Below are 27,113 nucleotides of genomic sequence, written 5' to 3'. Positions count from 1 at the left end.
TTTTAGCACCTCAACATACAGAGACAAAATCAAAGTGTTCAACCATGTGTGAACCACGAGGGCGAGAAGTCCCACAGTGAGAAGATGAATGAGTGTCTGCTCCCACCTGTGTGACGTGATCTTCACTGCAGCTCTGCTCACTGACCCCGGGGGTCTGAACCCTGTCAAACACTGACTCCTCTATACTCTGCAGACTGTGGAGGGGTGTGTGTGTGTGTGTGTGTGTGCGGGCAGGGGGGGGGGGGGGGGGTCCTTATGTAACAGTGAAACAACTACAGTGCAGCACCTCCACTGGGACCTGGATGAGTAATCTTCTCCACTTCTTAAGGAGAAACGGTTTTGTTTCTGAGTGAACGTCGTGACATTGTTGGAGTGACACCAGAAAAAGCTGCAGTAGGCAGGAACACCAGGGTTATTTTGATCATTCATGAATCTGATTAGTTCTCAAATGTCTTATTTGGTCCCCAAACCACAATGAATCAATCAATTGTAATGATTTTTGTGTAAAACCGAGCAAAGGAAAACCACAAAATACAAGCTGAAATCTCAGAGAGCTGGTTTGTGTTATTAACAAAAGCTCTCAAACTGATCAAAAATCGATTGTCACAATAGTTGAGGATTATTTTTTTTAGTTGAATTGTCAATTAATCGTTACAGCCCTATTTCATACACCGGTGTTTCCCAAAGATTTCATATAGGGGTCCATATAGATGATAAACCATCATGATCCAACACCTTTTACACCAGCCGTTTCCAATGAATCAAACTTCCTGTATGTTTTATTGTAAACACATTTTGGGGACAAAAAGGCCCAAAAGGCTCCGACCTCCGATACATACAGGTGACTCAAGGAAATCTCCATCGTCTCTGAAACAATAAAGCCAATCTTGATATGAGTTTTAGACTCTAGATGAATTTTGTTTACGTGTCTTGTCAGTGAAGGATGCTTTGTCAGTGCTGGGGCACCAGAAGGGACTTGAATGCAGCGCAGGTGAAGTGAAACAGCCAATAGAAGCACCTGCTCTTTCCTTCTCTTACTCTGTGATCGGTCACAGAGACACAGAGTCATGTGTGCTGTTGTGTGGCTCAGATCGTTTGTATTTACATGACAGTGAAAGGCTGTTGGAATGCAATGGACATCTTGCTTACTGTACCTTTTAGGTGGCAAGGTTGGGATTAAAAGGCTGAATGTTGGTTGGGGGAGATGAGGAAAGAGAGCGAGATCTGTGTTTTCTTGAGGACTTGCAGAGAGCGAGAGGACAGAAGACGAGGAGGTGGAGAGTTTGCTGTGCAGAAGCTCTTGATTTGGTGGCAAACATGGCCTGTGCTGGTGCTATGAAAGAAAGTTTGTGGAGAAAAGTTATTCTTGCCTAGAGCTTATGTCTCCTGGTTCACACACACACACACACAAACCTATGTACTGTATGTATACACTCCACTTGACCTGGACCAGTTGAGTCAGTTTCAGTCTTACCATCTCTGTGTCGCAAAACAGGAAACAGATTCAAACTGTCACTAATGCTGCAGGTTGTCTCTGCTCCGTCCCAACGACATGAATAATAAATGAAGAAAATGAAGGAGGTGATTCACCATTAATAATCCTCCTCCTTATACATAATGTATGTGCGATAGGTGGTGGACTCGCAGAGTCTCTCATGAGCGAGCAACCGGTGATTAGTCGATTTATTTACCTTAAGCCGACCTGTGTTACTTTTGGCTGCGACTGTGCCGAGATGAAGGTGAGGATTCCTGGTCGGGGAAGTGAATGTGAGTGAGTGTCTGTGTGGAAGAGAATAGAGGGTCGATTTTGTGCGAGTGTGTCTTAAGTGGGTTTGTGTGTGTGTGTGCTTCTCTGGGTCTCACACACACACACACACACACACACACACACACCGCAGAGGGAACAGACGCTGTGTTGTCTGGCTCAGCAGTGGGTTTGGTGTTTGAGCGCGTCACTCAACGTATAGCTGCAGAGGCTTAAGCGGCGTGTAGACCTTTAGACCTGGCTTTACAGCCTTCTCTCTCTCTCTCTCTCGCTGCCACACACAGTCATACTGATATTCCCTCACACAGGCCTCTGTTTGAGTGATGTGTCTCCGTGGGTGAGCGCACAATCACACCCGCGTGTACGGCAGTGATTCTCCACGACGTTGACTCAGCGAGAGGATGTCAGGGTGAAGCTTCGTTTCAATTCCTTCAAAGGAAATGATGCAATTGAGCAAATTGCAAACACTGCATTTGAATTCTTGAATTCAACGTTAATGTTAAAGCGTACAGTATACACAGAGGCTATAAGAATGTGCTCTCTTATAGCCCCTTTTTTTAAGAACAACCATGGCAAGCTGAGGGGGAAAAGAAAAAACAATTTTCTAACTACAGAGGATTTTTTAAAGTCAGAATTTGTGACCTATAAACACCCCCCCCCCCCCGGGATGTCCATATAAGGACTTTTGCACCTGCGGCACAGATCTGTGTTAAAGAACATCACTAAAACATGTTGTAAACAGGTCATATTCTTAGGTTCTCATCGACAACCAATAGAATATAGTGTTGTGTGGTAACGCTCCATCACATTTTAAATCTGTTACAGTGTGAATGTTGATTGTGTTGCCAATCAAATTTCCATTTGCATGTCTTTCAGACGTAATTATGTGTTTATTTAGTATTTATTACTTTTAAAAAAAGAGAAATATTAGATTATATGACAAAAGCATTTAGCAAAAATAGACTAGACCTTGTCCGAGTTTGAAACAATGAAGCCTGTATTTGGCTCTTCCTCTCACTATTCACATTCACCACACACCACCGTCATACTTCACACTGACCCTCAGTATTGTCGTGATCTGTGGGAGTTTGAGTGCCACGATAGAAAAATGAGTGTTGCTTTTCTTTGGTCCTGCACTTCATCCTATCGTGGCTCCCCGGAGCAAAGGCAGCAGAACAAAGAGATTAATCTGGAATTTTCTCCTCAGTTCTCTCTCAAACCTTGTTGCTGCTGGATCCTCCAGGATTAGTTTGGCAAACACGAGACAGAGACCAACCTCAGAGACGTTTGACCTAGAGACACTTAACTGACAAATCTCTACCACTCATTTACTTTAAAAGACATTTTCTTTCTCAGGCTGGTGGCCCTCAGTCCACATTTTCGTATTTACCAAATTATTTCTCCATTTTGTGGTGGAAAAATCCAAATGAAAATATATTAAAATATGTCTAATAAATGATGTTGTAGTCACACTCTATTAATGTGTGTTTGTAAAGGAAACAAACAGTAGGGTGTTTCTATATGTTGTCCCTGCGATGGACTGGCGACCCGTCCAGGGTTTGACCGGCCTTTCGCCCTATGTCAGCTGGGAAGTATTTTAAAGTTGCTCATTGTGCGCTGCACACTGTAAGTAACAACAAACAAAAGTACACATGTGCACAAGAACTTTGTAAGTGTGATTTCTGGAGCTAATTCCCTGCTCTGCTCACACCAGTGCACCTGCTTCCTGTGGAAGGATATTAAAAACAAGGTCTTTAGTTTATTTAGTTATTTTCTGTTCTTTAAACTGACAGAATTATTGGCTTAGAGTATTCAGCCAATACAGTGACAGTCTCCTTTTTTAAATTTTTTTTTTTAATGTCAATCCAACTGGTGCTGGTCAAGCTGCCAGTCGGCATTTTTAAAAAAGAGGCCAGGTGTGGACCAGTGAGGCGGTGGAAGCTGGACACTGTCCACTCATTCCCTGAGTCTATACTCATTTTTTATTTAAAGTTTGAACAGATGTGTCAATGAAAAGCACAGGCGTACGAGGTCAATTAAAAAATAAAGAAGAAAAAAAGTCTTCTTGTGTGTAAGTGTCGGAGATAGAATAATATTTTCGTGTGCAGTCTTAACACTCTGAAGCTGACAAGTCTCATTAAGGGGTGAAAGCAATTAAGCCGACTTCCTCTCTACACCCTGCACCTGCAGCATGTGAGTTCTCAGGGAAGTGTCAGGAAAAGCATTAGGGCTGACAAAACCCAAACAAACTCCTAACTGATGTCACGTCCAGACTAAATGCCAAAACAATCAGATGGGTTCTAACTCCCAGTGGTTTGGACGAGTCAGTCGTCCATGCTGAGCACGGACGGGCTGCGCTCTGTTTGTTTACCTGCTTTTTAATGTGTTTTGGGGTCAGAGGGGCAAATTGCTTTTACTTTAAGGCGGTGGTCTCAAACTGTGCGACCCTCCGATCGATCTAATGTGGCCCTCTAATCCATATCAAGTCATAATGATTTATTTCTGTATGTTTTAAATAAATACGTACATTTTTATTGTGAACTATACCTTGTTCCATACCATGACAAACACTTTTATTTTGAAATTCCGCGATATATCATCACAGATATTGTTGCTGCAACATCATGATGTAATATTGTATTTAAGAAAGAAGGCAAATTGGTTAATTAAATCAATATTTCATGAAGGTTAAAAGCACAGTCTCATTTGCATATGTTTCTTTTTACATTCCCCCTTTTTTTTGACGAATGACGATCGTTCGCATTTCCAGTTTTCTCTGGCTCCCTGCGATATGAACTCATTTGCAAAGAGCCAAATCATCAGAATAGCGTCACGTTGCTGGGTGATTACATAATGGATGCAATTAGCATTACCACTTAGCATCTCTGTGCCGGAGAGGCTGCCATGCCCTCTCTGAAACAACACAGGGTAATTATCCTCCATTAGTGCATTTGTTTTTGCCACAGAAAAAGAGAGCAGATGTAAAATAAAGAAAAAAAAAAGACACAAAAAAAAATCCCAATTCACATGATCTGTTAGCGCTGTTCAAGACTTTCTGAGCAACGAAGCTAAAGCCAAGAAAAAATTGTGGGCAGTGGTTTATGACTTGTGTATATATATATATATATATATTTGTGTATATATATATATATATATATATATATATATATATATATATATATATACATATATATATATATACATATATATATATATATATATATACATATATATATATATACATATATATATATATATATATATATATATGTATATATATATATATATGTGTATATGTATATACTGCCTCTGCTTTCAACAAATTACTGCTAATGGCTGTTCAAATTAAAGGAATACTTCACTGATTTGTATTACTAGAATAGGGGTTGTATTTTTGAAAAATTGTGCTTTGAGTGGAGAACTATCTTCAGTGACAGTGACCAGTGACACTTGGTCCGAGCCTTGGTGCCACTCGCACTTTTTAGACCCACTCGTAAGGGGGCGGGACCTCATTCCCAGAATGTAAACAGTGTCTGCCATCTTTGCTAACAGCTATGCTAACAGGACCAAGTGTCACTGGTGGGCGCGTAACAAAGAAAAGAATGAAGATGTTTCTCGACTCAGTGGAAACTGAGGTTGGGAAGCACAATTTTTCAAAAATACTACCCCTATTCTAGTAATACAAAGCTAAATGCAAATCAGTGAAGTATTCCTTTAAGACGTTAGCAACTTGCTCCTCTACATAGATCAATGTGTGAAATCTATTTGTATTTATTTCAAATGGTTTTTATTGAGATGCATAACATATAACATAGACATCAGTTTCTCGCCCTTTCCAATACCAAACCAGTCAGAGAAGTGTTTTAATTCAAATTCGGCATCAGCTTTTAATGTTCTGGAAGAAAGACTTTGTCACTGTTTGACAGAGCTGACATTATCATCTGCTGGCTGTCGCCTTATGAACTGACCAGAAATGCACTTACTCAAAGTTTATTTCCCATGACTAATTATTTCTTCACACTTTTATAACCAGTCTTTATGACGTACAAGGGGGATAAATTCCACAGAGTTGGAGTCTATTTATTTTATTCTGAAGAACACAATGCACATTATACAGTACAACAGCTCTTTTTTCAGCAGGAACCGTGCGCTGTTGCCAAGACACTGATGACGGCTGGTTGTGGTGACTTTAATGTCAGCGCCTGTGGTGGTGCATGAATGGGTGGGTGGTTCGTGGCCCTCAGCCACTGGGTGGTACCTTGGCTAATGCTTGTAAGAAGGCAAATAAGTATATCCCATAATTTAGAAGATCAGTGCCAGGATAAAGAGAGGTCCTGTGAGAAAATGAGGTATTTGCTTGTAAGATATAAACTGAATGCTCTGCTTTAATCAGCTCTTCTTCGTTCATACACAGGGACGGGACCTTGTAATCTCGAGTGGAGGTCCTTTCATGCCCGATTTAGTAACACAATAATTGCAGTCTGCCATGTTGATTTTTGGATCAGCGTTAACCTCCGTCATGTCTTTGTGCCCTGATGTGGTTTCCCTCTTTGAGAAACTTTTCTTTGTTTGTTTTGGCGAGTGCCGAAGGTGCTCCACATTCCTCGTTTTATTGCCTCAGTCGGAACACCCAACATGTTGAGCGCTCGTTTCCATTCAACTGGCCGCATGTACACTTGTCGTCAAACAGCAGGTCTGTGTGGTCACTCAAGGCCGAAAGCAATTATTTCCCAATTTCATTCAACAAAATTCAACCCTCGCAGCTCAGGACAAACGCGGCCTGAACCAAAGTCACCGGTTGTTGTGGGACTTGGTAGAAGGAAACATGTTGCCCCGTGGTGGTCAAAAGCGTCATACCTTGTTCAAGGAGCTCTGCCTATCTTTTATTCTGAGAGAGTTCACCACAGCTCTGCCCGCTCGTGCTTTAAAATAGCAGCCTTAAATATACAGCCAGGCAGATAGACCAGCAATGCCCAGCCCATGTTGTTAAAACCACTATGTGTTGGTTTACACTTTTAAGTTTTATATGCCCCCTGTTTAGAGGGGCATGTAGAGTCAAAGGAGGACATTTGTGAGAGTTGTTTTGTTAAAGTGTCTCAAAGCTCTGTAAAGTCGCTCTAATTAACTTTTTTTATATATATATATATATATATATATATATCACCAGTGGTTGAGGATGCAAGTGCAGTCTGTGCATTATTGTAAATGTGGCTTCATGTACTTGGTGACGAGCTTTGTTCTCTGCTCTGCTCTTTGGGGTTTTAGCGCTAGAAAGAAACCACTTCAAGAGACGCACAGATAAGTCAGGTGTTCATTTCACCAGACAGCGTGACAGAAACCTGAGGGTGAGGTTTGAACTTTTCAAAGTTTCTCAGAAGTTTCCTTTTTGTAAAGTGACACCAAAGCACAGATAATTATTTCTCCATAGCCTTCCGCCCAGGGGTCTGTCATTTACTCTGCATAGGCAGCCAACGTGTACATTCCCTTTGAGTCAAATTGCCTCCACAACCAAGATTATTATAGTTAAGGATAAGTATAATAACTAACTGAAACTGAATTGTGTGTTTACAAAATGAATTAAAACTAACTCACATTATGGCGAAAATGAACTTAGTTTTCTTTGTAAATGTATTTCATACATAGGCCTTTTGGGTTCATATGAAGTGTATTTATTTTTTTTTTCTGCCGGCAATTTTGAAAGGTTTTATTTGAGACACAATATATATGATCACCTTTTTGAATCACCTTCCAAATACTCCATATTACAAACAACTAAAACGAATGAAAACCAATACAAACTAGCAAATCACTCGAAAAACGAACTAAAACTAACTCTAAAATCCCAAACTATGATGACCTTGCGTCCAACACCGTTGTCCCTGAATAAACTGAGATTAATGAGCGACCATTAAATAATAATAAAACAATATTTTCTATTTCTTCTTTCATTTCCTGATTGAAAATATGCAGCGTATTATTAAGGAAATGACTTTACACTGAACATTTCCTTTTTGTTATTTTGCTGCAGTGGAAGTTTTCTCTCTGTTTTGCTTGATACTCCCACTGGTTGGTATTTTACAAGAAACACACTCTGCACACATTTTTACAAAGGTGTTCCACACGTGTGTGAAGGCCAAACTAAATAGGAAGGAAAAGCTAGCGATGACTTGTCACGCCTCCCGTCCTCCCATCCAAACAGAGTCTGATATCATTTCAGCCTGTCACTCACAAAGTCGTAACTCTGTTACTTATATATGCGGCCGCCTGAATAGACGGTTTCACTTTAAAGGCTCTGACACCCTTAAGGGGAGAGAGAGACGCAGCTGACGTTAAGATGTTATTAACATTTTATTGCTTGCCAACACCAGCGATGGCTCAATATTTGAACGTCACCACTATTTGATGTGAAATAATAAAAAAATAAAAACTTATAAATGCCTTTATCAGTAATGCCTTTTTGGAACAGTAACATATTTCCTGCTCCGGAGCTTGGCTGCTCTGAGACAGATGACTGTATTGATGGCAGAGAGAGTGGGCGGGCGCTCTGAGGACAGTCTGAGGAGCATTTTTCAAACGTTCAGTTGGAATGTCTTCATCCCCCGTGGAAAGCAAACCTCACCTGGTCCAGATCTCGCACCTATGTCTCAAAATATGCTCCACTTCTCTGAAACCCGCCGTTGTCTCCCACCACTCCTCCCCCCCCCCCCCCCCCCCCCGCCCCGACTCCCTCTCAGTCTCTCCCCTGTGCTTAAACACTTTTCCCTCAACACCTGCTTCTTCTGCGAAGACAGACGCCCCAAACTAAAAGTGACAGCACGTCACGCGCGGCCAAAAGAGCGAAGGGCCAGTGCTAAAAAATCCACACCCTGTCTTCACCTGTCACATTTAAGAGCTGCGCAATATCAACATTTATTTTCTTTCTTTATGTTTACCCTCCAAACAACAGAGGCTCCGGCTACCGAAGCCACAGCTGAGGCTTTACTGTAGTGGGAAGCTTCTGGTCTGCAGAAGAAAACCACATTTTCCAGATGTTTTGCGGAGACATCTTGAGTGAAAGTGACACGGTCCAAAGTTAACAAAGTCTTTATCCATAGACACACAAACACCCAGATTCCAAGAAGTTGTTCTTTCTCTTGTCCGGCCAAGCCCGAGGTCGAGTCCTTACTCTCAGCAGGGGATTGGTCCGGCGGAGGAGACGGCGGGCGTGGTCAGCGATGTTGACCCCCGCACATGCTCAGTCCGGAGCGCACAGAAGGGGCAGAGCAGTGAATCATAGACTCAAATAAAGTATTCAGGAATATGAGGATTAGGAGTGGGTGCGTCTTCTTTTTCGATGATATCAGACTTTCCCCACCTCAAGTGACCCTGCAGAGCCGACTCTTTTGAGTCTTTTGCTGTCGTCACACTTTACCAGCGTCGGTGTTAAGCTTTAACCTTTCCCTCTGCAGTCGTGATGTTAAATGCATCACGTTATGTGCAGAATGTCGCCGGGCAACATGAAAACAGGACGCTGAGAGAAACCCAGAGAGAGTTGTGTGGCACGGATTCTGTCAACTCACCATTGAGCTTCTGAGTTTATTTAAAAAGCAGACGATGATGCTGAAATCTTAATGTTTCACCGTGTACTTTGCAGCCCTGGCAGAATGGAATCCGCCTACGACTCGACTCAGATTTTTAAAGAGGTGAAAGGTCACGTTGGAATAGAGGATAAACCCAGTGTGAGGTTAAAGTGTTGTCTGTGTAGTAGTTTAGTGCTACTTCTCACACACACACACACACTGTTGTTACAGCCCTTGAAAAGCCATCAGTCGTCTGGCCTGGTTCACTGGCCCGGATCCTGGTTGTGTAGTGTTTCCACCGGCCTGGGCCAGAACAACCTTTCTCCTGCACCATTCTGGTTTGGACTGGACTGACTCAAAGCCAGTTGGACCTGTCTGCCCTGTAAATCTCTCCATCACTGCAGAAGGTTGCTCTAATTCTTCACCACGCGTTTCTCACCTCAAGGATTACCATGCTTTCTTCCACTGTTTATCCTCCCCTTCTTTCTCTCTCTCTCTCTCCCTCCCTCCCTCCCCCTCCACCTTCCTCCCTCTGTTTTCCATTTCAACCTGCTCCCGCAGGACTCTCTCTCTCTCGGCACATGCTCATGCCAGTTATCTTCTCCTCTCTCTCTCTCGACTCTCTTTTCTGTTCTTCTTTCGTCTGGAAGTCTGTGCAAATTCTTTCTCAGGCTGCAAACACTTTGGCACACAGATGCAGCCTCTGTGTTGTCCTCCGCGCCGGAGTGGACATGTACGAAACAAGCTCACACTGACACACACACACACACACACACACACACTCACCCATGTGTCACTGGGTGCACGGGCTGCTGAACTGCCAGCCGGGGACATTTGGATCTCTAATCACAACTTGCAGTTCCACTACAAACTCAACTCTCAAGGATTTCCAAACCGCACCGTGTCTCTGAGGACTACTGTATCTCCTCCACCCATTTGCGTTTGCATGTTTGAGTGTTTCTGCGTGTTTTGTATGTTTGCACAAGTCTGCAGTTGCTCAATAAGTGCCCGTTATTTCATGCAGTTGGACGTTTGTCATCGTAGACAGAGAGAGAGAGAGACAAAAGGCTTTTATGTCAGTCTGTGAAATTGGCTTAAGGCGACACATAATTGAGTGTAAACTGCCGAGGAACAAGATTATAAACAGAAGATGGAGAAATTAAAGGATTTAAAAAAAAAAAGTTGATGCAATGTTGAGATCACAGCCTTTGGGGATTATCGGCAAACATGACTAACACATCCATAAACCATTTGTCTTTGTCCCCTTAGACTCAATCCTGCTCTTTGTAGTCTTTCCAGAAACAAAAAAACCAAACAAGAGAGAGGATCTTGGCCACACAACCACAAACTGTCATCACGTATCTTCCTCGTGGACGTGCTGTTGAATCATAGCAGGTTGACGTGCACTGCAGCTGTAGCATGTACTGTAGCTTAGTGTTGTTTTGTTTATAATAATTTGTTTCTGTTCTAATGAGCTGTTCCTGGAAGGCTGCAGCAAACCGCTGACCACCAGCTAGTGTAGCGTAGCCCACACTGCTAAATTAAAGAGGAGCTCCATCTTAAAGGCCACGCTTCGCTGGAGCCTGGACTTAGATGTCAGCGCGGCACTGTCGTGACTAGTAAACAAAACATTTGTTACAAATAAAAGACAGAGAACAAGTCCATTTAGTTTATTTCTGCTCTCTCTTGTTGAGAGTGTGAACTATTAATGTTACATAGGTTATATTTGATATTTGCTTAAAGCTTCTGGATAACCAACCATATATATATATATATATATATACAGGTATATATATATACACACATATATATTTATATATATATATATATATACACACACATATATGTATGTATGTATATATATGTGTATATATGTATATATATAAATGGTTAATTCCCCTTAGAGTATATACATATATGTATATATATATATATATATATATATATATGTATGTATGTATACTGTATATCTAAATTAGATCTGTGTGAGCTCTGATTATTGTATAAATGTGATCAAAGTATTACCAGCAAAAAGTAATAGGCCTGTTTTTGTGGCCATTGTAAAATGAGAAAAGTCTATGAACATGTATGAACAAAAGCCTTAAAAAGTAAGTAAATAGAACTATTCCTCTTAGGCTTTTTATTTTACTTTATATTTAATTGACTTAACTTACTTTGTGAAGTTGTTCCACCTTAAATAGCGGGCACTGTTTAAGTTGCGATTTGAGTTTGTTTATTCCAAAGGATCCCAAAAATTTCAGACCCGTCACTGAAATCTTAAAAAGCACAGTAGCTGTTAGGCAACTTTTGCAGAAGTAAAAAAAGTAGAACATTGCATCGTAAAAGTCACATAATTATACCAAAGTACTCTCCACCGCTGGCTCGTTCCACGCCTTCCAACCATCACTAACCTCATTCATTAATGCAGCGGCTGTTTCTCAGTCAGATTTTGCGTGAGATAGACGGAGGTGTAGAAGTTGCTGCTCGTCTATTTATAAGAGTAAAGGATCCCTGTGGGCTGCTCTAAATAAAGGGCTGGAAGGAGCAGCAGGGGCTCGTGTGGGTTATTTCCCAGCTTTCGCGGCTGCGTCGCTTCACAGCGATGGAAAGCCACACTGTTGAACTCAGCCTTTCGAGGAGTGTGTGTGTTCGGTTTAACATCTGTTCTGTGGAGTATTAAAAAAAAGAAAGTGTTTTTTTTTTTAGGGAAACAGGTGGACATGCAGAATGTCCTGGCCTGCGCTTGCTTCTCATTACTCGCATGTCCTTTACTTTGTGGCCTCCTTTATCGTCGTCGCCTGCTTTTTCTTGAATCCATCTCGCGATGTCATCTCCCAGACTGCTGTCTTAGCCGGATTCCTGCATGTGTATTTATAGACGGAGCTGAAATCATTTGCCCACACAAAATCTCAAACATGACACGTTGATTATAGGCCAGCGCAGACTGTCTGAGTCTGTGAACTGTGACCAGCAGCTGATGCACACAAATGACCGCCGAGTGACCACAGATACACTCGGACCATGTGCGGTCTGCTGATGACGTCTCTTGAATGGCAGAAACATGTCACTCTCACTAAACCAGTACATTTAAAAACTGGGTGTGGAGGCAGTTTTTTTTTAAATTTTTTTTTTTAAACCTGGAATAAGTTTGTGTCTGCTCTAGTTTTTACTGTCAAAATGATTCGAATATGAGATTTTTAAAGCCTTTGCACATCAACGGTGATGTGAATAAAGAGCATGAAATGATTCAGTATTTGGAGGCGAATTTGATGCACCTTAATTATTCGCATCACACATGACAAAAAAAATGGCTTCATTAAAAGGAAACTGTCTCTTTTACTCACTAAAGTGAAAGAAATACCTGCGCTACAGTCAACACTTCAGAAGAGAGGAGAGCTTGCTTTGGTAACTTAACTTTGACTCTTACAGCTCAGAGCATTTCGGCTGCTTTTTTCCATGACTATGTTTAAATGTACAGTTTATACAGAGGCTATAAGAATGTGCAATGTAGAGAGTCTTCTATCCTTTTTTAAGCACAACCTACAATGATGAAAACTATAGAAACACACCTGCGCAAAAAGTACTCAAAATGTTTCAAATTTGATTGAATTTGTGAAATTTAAGTTCAAAGTTCACATGGCCCATTTTTATGAACAAAAATAAAAGAAAAAAATTGGAAAAGAGAAAATCAACCTCACACTAAAAAAAAATGAAGATATACAGTATAATATTGCTCGCATGAAACTCCATTACTAACGGGAAAGCTCGCGTTGACTGGATCCAGGTTTGAAAAATGATAAACATGCAATAAATCACAGGAAATAAAGCATGTCTGCTGTCCAAAGGCCATTCTTCACGCTCACTTTTAAAAAGGAGCCGCAGAAAGTGCTAAATACTTGTCAGCCACGGACGATGAATGAACGCTCCCCCATTCAACGAGGTCTAATCCCGCCTGGCAGCACTTTAATAACGAATGAGCTGACGATCAGACGGGTTTTTACGAATGAAAGCTACTTCTCGCTCGCTGCAGCAGCAGCAGCAGCAGCTTTTCTCTGTGACCCAGTGTTTCGCCTGAATTTGAAGCAGTGCCCGTGTTTCCAAGAGGCCAGTCAAGGGTGAGAGAGTTGCACCCCCCCCCACCCACCTTACCACTGAGCTGCTCTGCCAGGCAGGATTACCATGTGTCAACAGCGTCAGCGTCTGTGGATGCTGTGTTTGTGTGCCACTGCCATGCATGCATGTGTAGAATACCTATATGTGCGTGAGAGCATGAGAGTGTATGCTGGCGAGCACAGCACAGGGTTTCAGTGGGAACTGCTGTTAATAACCAAGATGTGATGATCTGTGTGATCGCACCTGTGCCGAGCACAGCGCGAGACGCTGACATTCCTTCCCTTTGCCCTGATGAGATGGAACACACTTGGCACTGGAGTGGCACTGTAAGGAAATCCACTCTTTCAATTAAATGAAGTTCCTAATGACTCGTAATAGGTGTATATTTCTTTATTACCCCTGCTTTTAGAGCTTGTGGTTTTGGGTCTTGTTGCTAAAAAAAAACCCGAGTGAAATAAATGTCGTCATGCTCAGAAAACTTTACTGAGCATTTGTCAGCGCGGCGGACTTTGTTCATTTCTGTGTTTAGTAGCTTAATGAAGTCTCTGCATCATAACCAGTTTATAGCTTCGTCAAGAGCCGAGCACTTAAACGAACAGTGCCACTGTGTTTCTGTTTTAATTATAAAGTGGTTATTGAAAGAGTGACGCAAGGCCCGTTTCACGTTTAATTTTCTTTGTCTCTTTCCGGGATAAAATGAACTTTTCTTGCCGGTGACTCACTTAGGAGAAGTGACTGTTAAATGATTAGTCAATCAGCAGAAAATGATTCACAGCAATTATTCTGATAATCAAATATTTTGTTATTTTTCTTGTAAAGGCTGTAAAAGAAGACGTTGCACTGAAAAATAATGATTTGTTCAGAGTTTTTTCAATGTGAGAATATCTCGTAGACAAAACAGAGAATAGATGACAGTTATTAGCTGTCCTACTCAAATGCAAATGCAGATATTTACTTAGACCTCCACCACCTTCTCGTATCAACAAAGACCATATGACAGTTCATACTCCTTCATGCACTGTTTCACCACACAGATTCAGATTGTGCCACATTGCATGAGTCATATGTGAGTGAACGTCAGTGTACGTGGGAAGCTAATGTGACGTGTCAGCTTTTACCTTAAATCCTTGGTAAGTTGCTTTGTTCTACATTTTCCGGTGGGCGACAGCTTCTGTGTGCTCAGGTTCTCCTGTCTTTGATTAGGATGCACCTTTGACATGATGAATCCACTCGTATGTCGTAATTTAATCGGACATTCTAATTTAGCTCTGTCGGGTTGCTTCAGCTGTGTCGTTACGACTCATCATTAAAGCAATTGCATGTCCACTTAGTGTTATTTTTTTTATACTATTTGGCTGTGATTTTGTGATTATTATTGTCGTTGACCACCGTGGATTATGTTTTGCTTCATATTGTGTCCTTAAAGCTGATTTACGATGATGGGTGGGTTTGATTTAAAAATGCCCCTAATTGTGACTGCGGTGCACAGGCCGTGCCAAACATTTCAGCTATAAATACTCATTTGCTGGTCTTGTGCGAGTGCGAGCTGCCATCTGTTGTTTATTGCTGCGCTGTTGCTCTTCGCTCGCCCTTTGGCCAGTGTGGGCCGGTCGCATGCCAAACTCCTGTCACTGCATTATCACCAAAAAATGTTCAAACGCTGTCAGTCCTCGCAGTTGTTAAGTTAAGTTAAGTGAGACATTTTCATTTCTGTGTATAAAAATGGGTTGAGTCCAAACCCTGCAAACATGTTTTTGATTATGCAAGTGTAAACATCAATGGAACGTGTGTAGGATTTAGTGACATCTAGTGGTGAGGGTGCAGATTGCAACCGACACATTACCCACTTTCCTTCTCTTCTTCTGAGCCAATAATGAACTTTAGGTCATGTTAAAAAAATATGAACAGACCAATACAGAGGCAGTGTTTTGTCCATTCAGGGCTACTGTAGAAACATGGTGATGCTACATTGACAGACAGACAGACTGACAGACAGACGACTTTATTAATCCCTCTGGGAGGTTCCCTCTGGGAAATTAAAAGCTCCAACATCCATACACAGCACTGTTAAAATTAGAGTCACACTTTACAGGAGACAGGAAAGAAAAACACCCCAGGTACCAAACACCATAAAATATAGAATAAAAATGAACTATGCATATTATATATATGTATATATATATTTATATATATGTATATATGTGTATATGTATATATATATACGTATATGTATATATGTGTGTATATATACATATATATGTATATATGTATATATATATACATATATATGTGTATATATATATACATATATATGTATATATATATATACATATATATGTGTATATACAGTATGTATGTATGTATGTATATATGTATGTATATATGTATATATGTATATATATGTATATATATGTATATATGTATGTATATATATATATACAGTATATATATATGTATATATATATATATATACACACACACACATATACATGTATACATAGTCACCTACAGTTACCCCATATTGCCCAAGGTTTCATTGCACATGTTTTTATGCAGGCTCTGTTGAAGATATGACGTGTTCGTTTTCACCATCTTGAACATGTGCTCGCCACACGGCAAATGCGCTTCATTTGGCACCTGATGAAGGTTGAGAGAAAGTGGCGCGTCGTGTGCGTGTGTTGTATGTGTGGCTTTGTGAGGACCAAAACATTGTATAAACCGTACAGAGTGAGGACATTTTGGCAAAGTGAGGACATCTCGGCTTGGTCCTCGCATCTTTAAAGGGCTTTTTGGGGGTTAAGACCTGGTTTTATATGGGGTATATAGGGTTAGAATTAGGCTTAGGGGAAAGGTTGAGCCCTTAGTTGTGATGGTTAAGGTTAGAATAAGGGACTAGGGAATGTATTATGTCTGTGTGTGTGTGCTCACAAGGACATTTCACAGTGCCTGTTACCAGACGCCACGGGATGTACATCTGCAGCAGATCACCTTGGACCCCATGACATCATCATCATCATTGTGCCCATGCTTAAGCCACACACACTTCTTTCATTCCATTCCTCATATACACACATGCCACTGAACACGGACAAATTCAAATCTCTGCTCTTTTTCCGCACCCGTCTCCGTTTGTGGTCCATTTGACCTTTGTGGCCGTGCACGTAGAGTACAGCATATCCTGGAAGCTCAAACCCAAAACAAGGGAGTGGTAGCTTCGCAGTCCAGTCCAGTCCAGTGGTTTAACCTGGCACTGACCAGAGCTGCAACCTGAGAATGCAGCCTGACAGCAGCTTCTGTCAAATAAGTATTTATGTAGCAGGCCAAGGAGGCCAGGACTCTGCCACCATCTACTGTGTAATTAGTGAGCACTTTTTGGTTCTGCAGATTCTACTGTGAGAAACACACACACACACACACACAAAGACACACACTGCGTATACATGTAATGCTGTCAGCACGTACATCAGAGGTTTCAAAAGTACCACGTTATGAATTACAGAGTCTGCAGAAAACACACAACTAAATAAATAAATACACTATACAAGCAAATCCACAACACTGCTGTGTGGAAAACAGTCAGCAATGGAGAGAGTGATGGTTTGGAAGAGCCTGATTCTTTCCGAGCAGTAATTAGGTAAGACAAATATCACCCAAATATGATTATAATGATGATGAATTTAGTCAAATTAAGCCAAATCAGAAATTGAGGATTTGTGGAAAACTCACTGGCGTTGAGGGGGAAAGATCTGTCCTCAACTATAGTCTTGGCCTCCTGTCACCGGTGGTTGGAAGCGTTTTGTTTCTCACTCTGGCACCTGACTGCTGCTCTCGGTTTATGGCCAACGTGTCTATTTATGAAATTTCCATTGCTACAGTTATGTTTGGGAGTCATTGTGGGAGGAAACTGTCAAACCTCATTTTGCGTTTTTCTTTCGGACACTTCTGCACTGGTGCAAGTGTGTGTTTGATATCGTTGCAGCAAAAGTTCAAACTTTTTGCTAACTGTTATTTCCGCACTAAATGAGATTGCAAATATGTCGATAACACGTGTAGTTATGTCTGTACTGCGTCATCTCTGTGCTGTTTTCTGTAAAGCTCTTTTGTTGGAGCCCATGAGAAAAGTAGCACACTTCAGTGGATCCACAGCTCTCGAATTCTCCCCTCCGTGGAAATATTCCCAGACATGGCTGTCTATGAAGCCATTACAGCCGCAGTCGGGCTGCAAGCGCATCATTGCATCAAATTAATTTACTGTCACCCCTTTGTCGCACGGATTCCACAGATTTTTTTGTTCCCCTCTTTCTTCCATCAGCCCCCTTCTCATCTGTCCCTCACTCTAGTGTGAGACCTCGCACCACACAGGCTCTCTTTATGCCGTCTGTTTGTTCTGCAGCGCCATCCTTGCCGCGCTCGCTGGTGAGCAAAGTCTGATGAGGACTGCTGCTGCTGCTGCTGCTGCTCCAGAGACTAAAGAGATTAGATCTGAGATTTAAGACGCAACAGTTGATTTCCCCTTCGGGTGTGACATTCACACATGGTCACCACCACATACACACACACACACACACATTGTTACAATTAGGATCCTGCCGTTGCTTAACAATATGCAGTGGGATGTGTGTGTGTGTCTCCTGCCATCACCCATAATAAAGGGGTCTTTTCCACAGCTGAATGAGACCCCCGAGCCAACACTCTGTGTCAGGAAGCAATAAAAAATCCATTGCACACTTCAGCCAACATTCTCTTTAGTCATGAGCCTGAGTTAGTTTCCTATTTTCAGGAAACATCAAGTATGTTTGTTCAATCAATGCATGTGTGAAGTTGGGATTAAGATAAGCTCTGTGGTTTGGCTTAGACATGAACTGGTTAGGGTTAGGGTTAGGGTTAAGGTTAAGGGATAAGGCTTTGGTTAGGCTGTCCAAGCTTCTGTCTCTGCATCAGTGTGCACATAAATCTGTAGTCCCTGCTGAAATCATTACTTTTCTCTCTCTGTTGAAGGGATTTCAGGACATTGAGAAAGCCCCAGTTGCCATATACGGCTATTCTTCTTCTTCTTCTTCTTCTTCTTCATCTGCAAAAGACTCGCACGCTGATTTGAAAACAATTTGGTCCTGTTTTCCCTCTCACCCTTACCCTCTCTGGCGCGTCCTTCCGTCTGAATTTCTTTTCATTTCCTCACTGTGCTGTACGCTGCCCGCAAAAGCTGCTTTTTCCTGAATCGGATTCCTGTGTCACATGACAAACACAGAGGAGTTCTGCTACTCTGGAGGAATTCACTGACTCTTTCTGATCCCTCCTTCATATGGTACTTTTTCTTTTTGCCCCCATTCTGCCCCTTCCTCTTCTGCACACTGGTGATTTACGCATGACAGACGTTCTGCATGTGTGCGTGTCTGGCTATGTGTTTTTTTTTTATTATTAGTTATAAGAAGCCACAATAACACAAACGTGAGTTACTTGACATGGCAACATTTTCACTTATTTGCATTCTTACCTTGTTTCCACTGAAAAAACCCCCCATCCTTTTACATTTGAACAAAGCCAGATGTTAGAGGAGTTGATTTCCTTGTGTATTCCCCAAAATGTCCCAATTATTAATTCCAGTTGTGAATCACTCATCAGATGTGATTGTTGGTCCTCCGCCGTGTGTATGTGTTGGCTGCGGGGGTCAAAGACGGCCGCTCTGTGCTGCAGGGATCGAGCAGAGTGCAGGTTTTCTCTTCAAGCGTGAAACCTTAAACAAGCAGATACGGAGTCGATGCTCAGTAGTAGATATTCTGCAGACTATTATGAACCAGTGTCGGCTGTTATGTCGAATGCACAAAGCACAAAGCACATATACTGTAACAGCAGGAGTCGCTCCCCCTCTGCGTTCATGAAGGCTGTTTTTTTTTTTTTTTAGCCTATTCATGGGCACAAGAAGAGGAAAAAGACACCATGACAGGTCAGCAGAAATTCAAAAATACATGCTGAGATTTCACCAACAGTCCATAACAAAATCTAGATTGGTGATGATTCTGCAGTTCGGTACGACACACACCCAGCTCGTCAGGTCTATCTATAGCAGGTGACTCAGCTGAATCTTAAGACAAGGGTGGTAGATGTTGAGAGTTTCCACAGCTGGCTGTTTGTCTGTTTTCTGTTGTCATTGTCATGATGAAAGGACTTGTAATGACACATTGCTTTACCAATTCCTGCGGCCTTTTCTTGCTAATGGTTACCAGCTACATTTAAGCACACATAGGAGCTGGGTTTTTTTGGGGGAAATGTTCTGCGTCTGCTTCTCGTAAAAAAAAAAACTAAAAAAAACTCACGTCAGATACTGTGATGTTTCACAAGAGAGGCACTTCCTGATCGGCTGCATGGGCACAACCACTTTACCAAGAAGGGAACCATATAAAGGAGTAAATAAAGGAGCAGGCTTCAGAGTACCACGTTTACGTCACGTGCAAAATGAAAACAAGGAATTCTTAAAAACTGATTTAGTTTGGTTCAAACTCAGGCTTAAGTGATAGATATTGTAAACAGGCAACTAAGGCCGGGTGTTTTTGCAGCTTTCACTCAGACAGAGCCTTCTGGTCCCATTGTCGTCAAGCCAATGTGGTGGTAAAAAAAAAAAAAAGAAGGTCAGGACGCAGTGAAGAAACTGGAATAAACAACAAAAAGCATGCGCTTTAAATTGTAGGTATTTTAATTTATATTTAGTTCAGCTGTCGAGACCGAACTCTATTGTAATTAACACGAGATTTATTTGACATCCTTGTACATTTACTTGCATTTTGTTGTCAGGGAGTGCGGGAAGTCTGCATGTTGTCAGGTGAACAATAACACGCTCTTTTTCTTACATGAAAAAAAAACAAGCGTATCTGTAGCAAACTTCCACATATGGTGTGTTTTTGTGAGATGTTGTAAAGCAGAGGTGGTAGTTGCCCAGTTTGCGGTTAGTTTGTAATGGTTTTGGCTTCAGCTTAAGTTGTTGTTGTTGTTGTTGTTGTTGTCTGTTGTTGTCGCACATGGGTCTGTCATTAAATCTCTAAATATTCGACAATAACATGGATTCTGGTACATTTTTATCTTAGACACAAAACATGTATGTGTGTTCCTTTTGTGCCGACATAACGACATAATGTGCACTTTAACCCAGGACATGGCACCACAGCAGTGTAATGAATGATTGTTTAAACACATCAATATATTTTGAGGCTTCCTGTCCTTTCCTATTATTAGCATCTTTAATTATTCTGTTTGTGTGTGAAGTCTTCCCCTCGTGGATGCCGCTTAAGTTTTTGTTTAAACTTAAAAGCTCCCCTCCATTTGACTTCTTTTGTAGGGATGTGTGGCAAAAATCTCCGGTCGGTCAAAATGGCCACCGCCCGGCTCTTTATCCATAAGGACAGACTAGCGAGACAGCTGGTGTCGTACCCACGTGTCCACAAGCACAGACGAGGTACGTACAATCCGTACAAGCTCACTCTGGTGGTCTCTCCAACGGACGTGCGGAAAGAGCCGACCGAGCATGCAGTTTACCAGGAACCCCTGAAAAGAGTCACGTCCCGTAGTTTCGCAATATTTTGTGGCGTCGTGTCGCAACATCTCTTCTCTCCACGCAGGAACGCAATAGCAAATGGAAGAGTTGTAATTTCGCCGCATCATTTCCTCTCTGGGTGATGAGCTCCTTCTTTTTTCTTTTTTTTTTTGACTCTGTGGCGTCAGACGTCTAGTGTTTTCTTGTTGTCCAATTTTCTACTTCACGGCTCATTTTGTAACGTCAGAGCGGTCTGATTTCAGGGCTCATAGAGAGGAGAGTGGGTTCACACCAGGTCAAAAAAAACAATGTGTAGGAAATCAGTGCGCAGAAAAACTCTCTAAATGATATCACATCAATCAGACAATTAGAGAACTGTTTGTAGCACAACACCTGAGAGAGGTGTCTCTGCTGAATCCTCCTCAAACTTTAAATTCAGGAGTCCTGAAGCAGCAGCAGCAGCAGCAGCAGCAGTGTGGCCTCAGGGCCTGTGGAAGGAGTTATGTTCTGCTGCTCCTCACATGGTTGCTTTGCATGCTCCAACTACTTCATTTGATTTCATGCACTTTGCTTGTCCTCATTCAGTCTGCTTTTCAAGTTTTAAGACATCAGACGACTCAGCTGGGGTTCCCGTGTATGGATTTACTTGCTCATGTGTGAAATCTTCTGATGGTGGTTTGGAAGTCGCCAGTCAGGGAAATGCACTAGTGGCCACATGCATAACTCATGAACTATTATCTGAAATGGTTGAGGAAGAAGTTGCTAGATTTGATTTAAAGACTTCAAAGTGTCAGATTTTGCTCTTTAATGTCAGTTCATTGATTTGAAGTCAGGGGATGCAGGCACTCGCGTGGATATTTCCCTAGGGCTTAGATGAATCATCACTGTTTTCTCTGTGATTCACAGAAGCATTGGAAATGATTAAGCGTTTCTTTTTCTGGAGAGCATGCTTTCTATTTTGGGCCCGGTTCAATTAGTGGTACGTTCCAGTTGGCCGGTATATAAGTTAGCAACCACTGGTGTCCACAAATAACACACCGGCAGTCACCCGAACGTCTTCCAACCCCCGTGGACATATGATTTCTATACATGTGTCTATGTTCTCACTGCCTTTCCTGCTCTTTTGCAGCAACCAAAATTTCAGGGCAGCAGTATGTCCACAAATTAGCCTCCCTGCCAGGGTTTGGTCTCGGGACACCTGCAACAACATATAGCAGGGGCATTGTTGATTCTGTGGGGTGATGAGGAGCAGGGCGTAGTAGTAGTAGTGGGTGTAGACCCTGACCCTTAGCTTAACTCCCCTCTGTAATTAGGCAGATGGGCTGAGCTACTGTACGCGTCTTAATTTAGGGCCACTCCCACTGTCGAAATCAAAGGGTTGGGTGACCACACACAAATACACACATCTCACAGAGAAACAGACACACATTTGTTTGCATATGTTCTCTATTATGGCTTGAATGTTTAGCAAGGCCTTTAACCATAGATACGCTCTCAGTTTAACTGGGTGTGTTTTACACAGCTGGATCAGGCTGCTGTTATGTCATTACTTGTACTTCTTCCCCCCCCCCCCCCCCTTCTGTTCATGTTTGATTTTTTTTCCTGCATCAAGGTCAGTAAGGACATGAAACAAATGCTAACTCTTTATTCTCTCATTTCCACCTTTGGTCTATAAAGAAACTACAGCAGGATGTGGTTGAGGATGAGAAAGTGTAGTCCTCGCAGGCTGAGAAACCTGTAATCTCCTCTCGCATACTTGTTGCACATTCCGGTGCAGGAGCTCTGTAACCTTCCATCTTTGCGTTTGAGTCGTGACCCACAGCAAAGCAAAGGGCTCCTTTAACGTCAGTCCGGGCTCCTGTCCTCCTGGCCTTCCACTCAACGGCCATTCCTGTGTGGTTTTCCGCTCCCACCTCCAGCCTATTCTGGGATGTGCTCTTTCCTAAGGTCTACTTAGCCAGCTTGCCAACTTCACAAAGCAAATGAAACGGTGGATGCTCTAAATACATGTTTATGAAGTTTCTGTACTTACTGTAGCATTCCTGACGCAGGCCAACACCAAGGAGAGAATTCCAGAAGGAGGAATTATCCTGGTCTGGTTTGGTCAAAGGATGCAGCAGAAACGATTCACCTATGTTTTCCTCTGTGTCCATCTTGTCTTTGCAATTTAACACCAAAAAAAAACATACATTTGTGTCATTATTATGCATTTGTCAGACATCATAATCTCTCATTTCTTTTCCATTGGGTGAAATGGCAGAAATATGGATTTACACAGCGGTCTATAATAATGTGGATCAATCTGAAATAGCATTAAGTCAACTTTCAAAGTCGACAGCTTGGCTTTCACTGGACGGAGGAAGAAAAAGAAAAATCAACTCCGCTAATGAGGTGGCTGTGGTGGCTTTGTTTGTTTTTGAGTGTGTGTGTGTTGGGTCTGGCTGCGTGAATTGAGGCTCATCACATGTGATGCTTGAAGATGATTTGTAGTGGCTTGACGTGTATTGTCCTGAAACTTGTGAGAATAATAGTTTTTTGCCTCTCACCAGATTTCTTCTTCGTAACGACTTCCCGACATGTGTTTGAATCCCGCGGAAAATAACATCCAATCGAGTAATTGGCTTTATTCACATTACGTTCCGCTCTATAACTCACTCGGCTGAAGGATGTTTGTTATTAGCTTTCAAAATTGCACGTATTGTTCGACAATTTATATCGTGTTGATTTGGAGAGCTCTCTTGTGTTTTTTTTTTTTGTGCCTTGTTTGTGTTTGGTGTCTCTTGAAGAATCCCCTCACTGGGGCTCAAAGGCTCCACAGATGATTCATGTGGTCCATGTTGCTAGTATTGATTAAATAATTGTACCTCACAATGGCTGTGCAGTCGTTCTTAATGAGAGGCAGGAGATCTTGTGACACAGTAATCCAATTAACCAATCAGCTGCATGCCTTTGCATCGCCCCACTGCAGTGAGTTTCTCCTTCACTCACTCACTCACTGACGCACACACCATGAACTTGAAGATGGGTTCACTTCAAAGGTGGCACTGACCTTTATTTAATTTGTGAATTCTTTCTTAACTTCCTAAGTGAGACCTTTGCCCTGCCACAGTAAACCGCTTCTCTTCTTGGCCATTAATGACCAGGATTAACATATGTGCCTGTGTTTGCCTCAGATTATATCATGTTGATTTACAGTATATCATGACCACATGTTCTTCGATATTTTTCGAGTTTGTGGTCAGGCCGTAGGTCCCACATGTATACGACTAACTAATACACAACTTTTGGAAAAAATGATAACGTCCTCGCTCCATCTCTCCTGCTTTTGTTTTTGCTATCACCATCTTCATCATCACCATCTTCTTCTTCTTCGTGTGTTTGGAGTTTTCAGCTTTATGCTCCACATCTTCTTCTTCATTGTTGGTGTATTTTACCTGCAGCCCTGGTGCATAATATACTACAGCATTAAGAGTCATTTTGGAGGTATGAAGACATTTATTGAAACAGTGCTGTGTTTATGGCTTCCTTGGATTCTAATATCTTTTCCTATAGTGTTTCAAAAAGGTTTCTCTAGTAGTTTAACCTGTTGGTGAATGACCATGGGAATAATACACATGGTTATAGGTGACATGTCAATGTTATGATTCATTTTACATCACATATTTAAAGAACAACAACCCTGGAGTAGGAAGAGTTGTGCAAAGGTCACAAAATTGACCATTTGTATTTGGTTTTTGTTCATAAAAATGATGTATTTCCAAATTTCACCAAATCAATTTTTTTTATTATTACTTTTTGTTCAAGTGTGATTACATAGTTGGTGAAAATTTTTTTTTTTTTTATCTGATTATAGGTTGTGCTGAAAAAAGGATATAAGACACTCTATATTGCACATTCTTATAGCCTCTGTACATATGTTTTAACATAGTAATGTAAAAAAAAAGCATCCTAAATACTGTGTGTTCTAAGGGTTTATTTAGTTTGTTTGGAAGTCATTGCTTTTGTGGCACTGTGCAGACTGTCTCATTGAATTGAATGACTTTATTCCTCCCCCAGGGGGGAAACACACATTCACAACAGCTCAGTTAAGAAATGAGAATAGAATTAAAATAAAATAAAATAAAATAAAATAAAATAAAATAAAATAAAATAAATAGACATACATGTAGGGGATTGTAGGGAATGATTAGGTGAATTTGTATATGTTGGCATTTGAATATCCATTAACTTCTTGTTTTAATTCAATTTCGACTCAGATTTACCCCAGTCAGTGTAAATAAACGGTAATGAGCTTGTTTTGGAGCATATTCATGTCAAACACATACAGTGAAGTGAAGCTGTTGGTGCACACACCCAAATAGCAGTGTGAGTGTTCATTGTAGGTTCTTGAGGTCGAAACGAGAGTTCCCCTCCCTGACCTCGCACAGGGAATCAGAGGACAATGAGGTCAATGACTACAGTGTCATATACAGTGGCCGTTAAAGTTTATTTTTCTCCCTCTGTCGGTGGTGGGAGTGGAGGGCAGCTGTCAGCCTTTACAAGCCATGTGCGCTGGGAAAAATGAGTTCCAATCCTCTATCCAAAGCACTAATGAGAAGCACACGCTGGTGGAGAGGGGGTTGGAGGTCGTAGCGGGGCTGGACTTGGTTGTCCTTGATGGATGACGGAGAGGAAGGAACCGAGATATTTGCCTCTCTGCATCCTCGCCCTGCCATGACCTCAGATGACTCAGAGAAAAGCTGCAAACACATGCCTCTCTCAGCATTCCTCAGGAAAACCGTGTAAAGCCACGAGAGCGAGACAAAGACAGATGCTAAGATGAGGAAGAGTCTAAAAAAAAAGTTCTCAGGTGGGTCATAGTGCAGCTGTGTCGCTATTTAAACATGACGCACTTGATGGATTAATAAGCCGTGGCATCCACAGGAAGCCACGCAGGTTCTATGCACTGCGTGTGTGTGTGTGTGTGTGTGTGTGTGTATGCATACATGCACATGTGCGTGCATGAAACTGTAACGGAGCCAAAGCAAAGCAGATTGCATCTCGGTGTTAGACCAATTACTCAAAGCTTACGCACCACGATATACAAGTATAAACAGTACTTACAAAGTCATGCAATACACTTCCAGCACAAGGATATGATAACATCTCTACATGTTCGCCATGTGGGAGACTGTGTGTGTGTGTGTGTGTGTGTGTGTGTGTGTGACGTCTTGCAGTTTTCATCAGAAAAGTGAGATGGATCACATTTCACAGACAAAGAAACAGAGACTTTTTCCTTGGTGCCTTGTTGCTTCTTTTCAAAGCTTAATCCCCCTTCACAGTCCAATTTGTCTCTCCTTTTTTTTTTTGTCTGGACGTACGTAGCACCTGAAAGCTATAAATGTGACAGGAAGTGATGTGTCGTCTTCCTGTGTCTAAACAGGTTGTTTATCTGTGTGAAGCCACGGCCTGGATTTTAGAGAATAGACTGAGAGGCAGGCATGGTTCCTTTATTGTGTCGCGGTGGTGAATGAATTCCACTGTTTCATCATAAAACAGTGCTCCATATATATATATATATATATATATATATATATATATATATATATATATATATATATTGTATAAATGGGCTCCAGCTCTGCTTCATTACGTCGACTGGCTCAATGGAGAAGAGTGATGCTGTTTTCTTTGGGCGACTGTGGCAGAAGACGGAGGAGGACGTTTTGAAATGAGGTGCCACCTGTTTCTCAAACTGTCGCGTGATGCGAGTCCCTGGAATAGAATTAACTTTAACTGACTGAATCTGATTAATGTGACACTGGCGACAGCAAACAGAAGATTAGCCAAAAGTCAGGAGAAGAAGAAGAAGAAGCTTTTAGTTTTATGTGGCTCCATAAAATGTAGTTTCTAACGCTGTCACATGAGTTGCACATGCAGAAATGTTTTAGCAATTGAACAGAATTTTCAAATATCAACAAGTGAAGACACATCAGTTTGTCTGAGAAACAACAAATGGCCAGATTTGTTGATAGTTGCGTTTCTGTTGGTTTTCTCAGCCTCACTGAAGTGGCTCAGTGTGTTGACTAAAAGCAGCAAAGACTTCTTGTTGCACATTTCCTCATCAAACGGGCATCACACAGCTCACTTCTCTGTGTTTCTATAAAATAGT

The 27,113-nt window shown here is 41.7% G+C and overlaps 1 protein-coding gene across 2 annotated transcripts in view; it reads left to right on the top strand.

The window, feature by feature from the left end:
* usta (uronyl 2-sulfotransferase a) overlaps positions 1–27,113 on the top strand; it is a 49,576-nt gene that overhangs the window by 2,013 nt on the left and 20,450 nt on the right. The window contains exon 2 of one of the 2 annotated variants that reach the window (XM_058614419.1): positions 20,768–20,884. The exons of the other annotated variant lie outside the window; for it this stretch is intronic. Within the exon in view, the coding sequence (XP_058470402.1) occupies positions 20,768–20,884 (117 nt within the window). The remainder of the gene's footprint in view (positions 1–20,767; positions 20,885–27,113) is intronic. 2 annotated transcript variants of the gene reach the window in all.

The sequence above is a fragment of the Solea solea genome, chromosome 17 (genome assembly GCF_958295425.1).
Source record: "Solea solea chromosome 17, fSolSol10.1, whole genome shotgun sequence".
Classification (NCBI taxonomy): domain Eukaryota; kingdom Metazoa; phylum Chordata; class Actinopteri; order Pleuronectiformes; family Soleidae; genus Solea; species Solea solea.
Note: the sequence above shows the minus strand (reverse complement) of the source record. Positions and strands in the feature narration are given on the sequence as shown.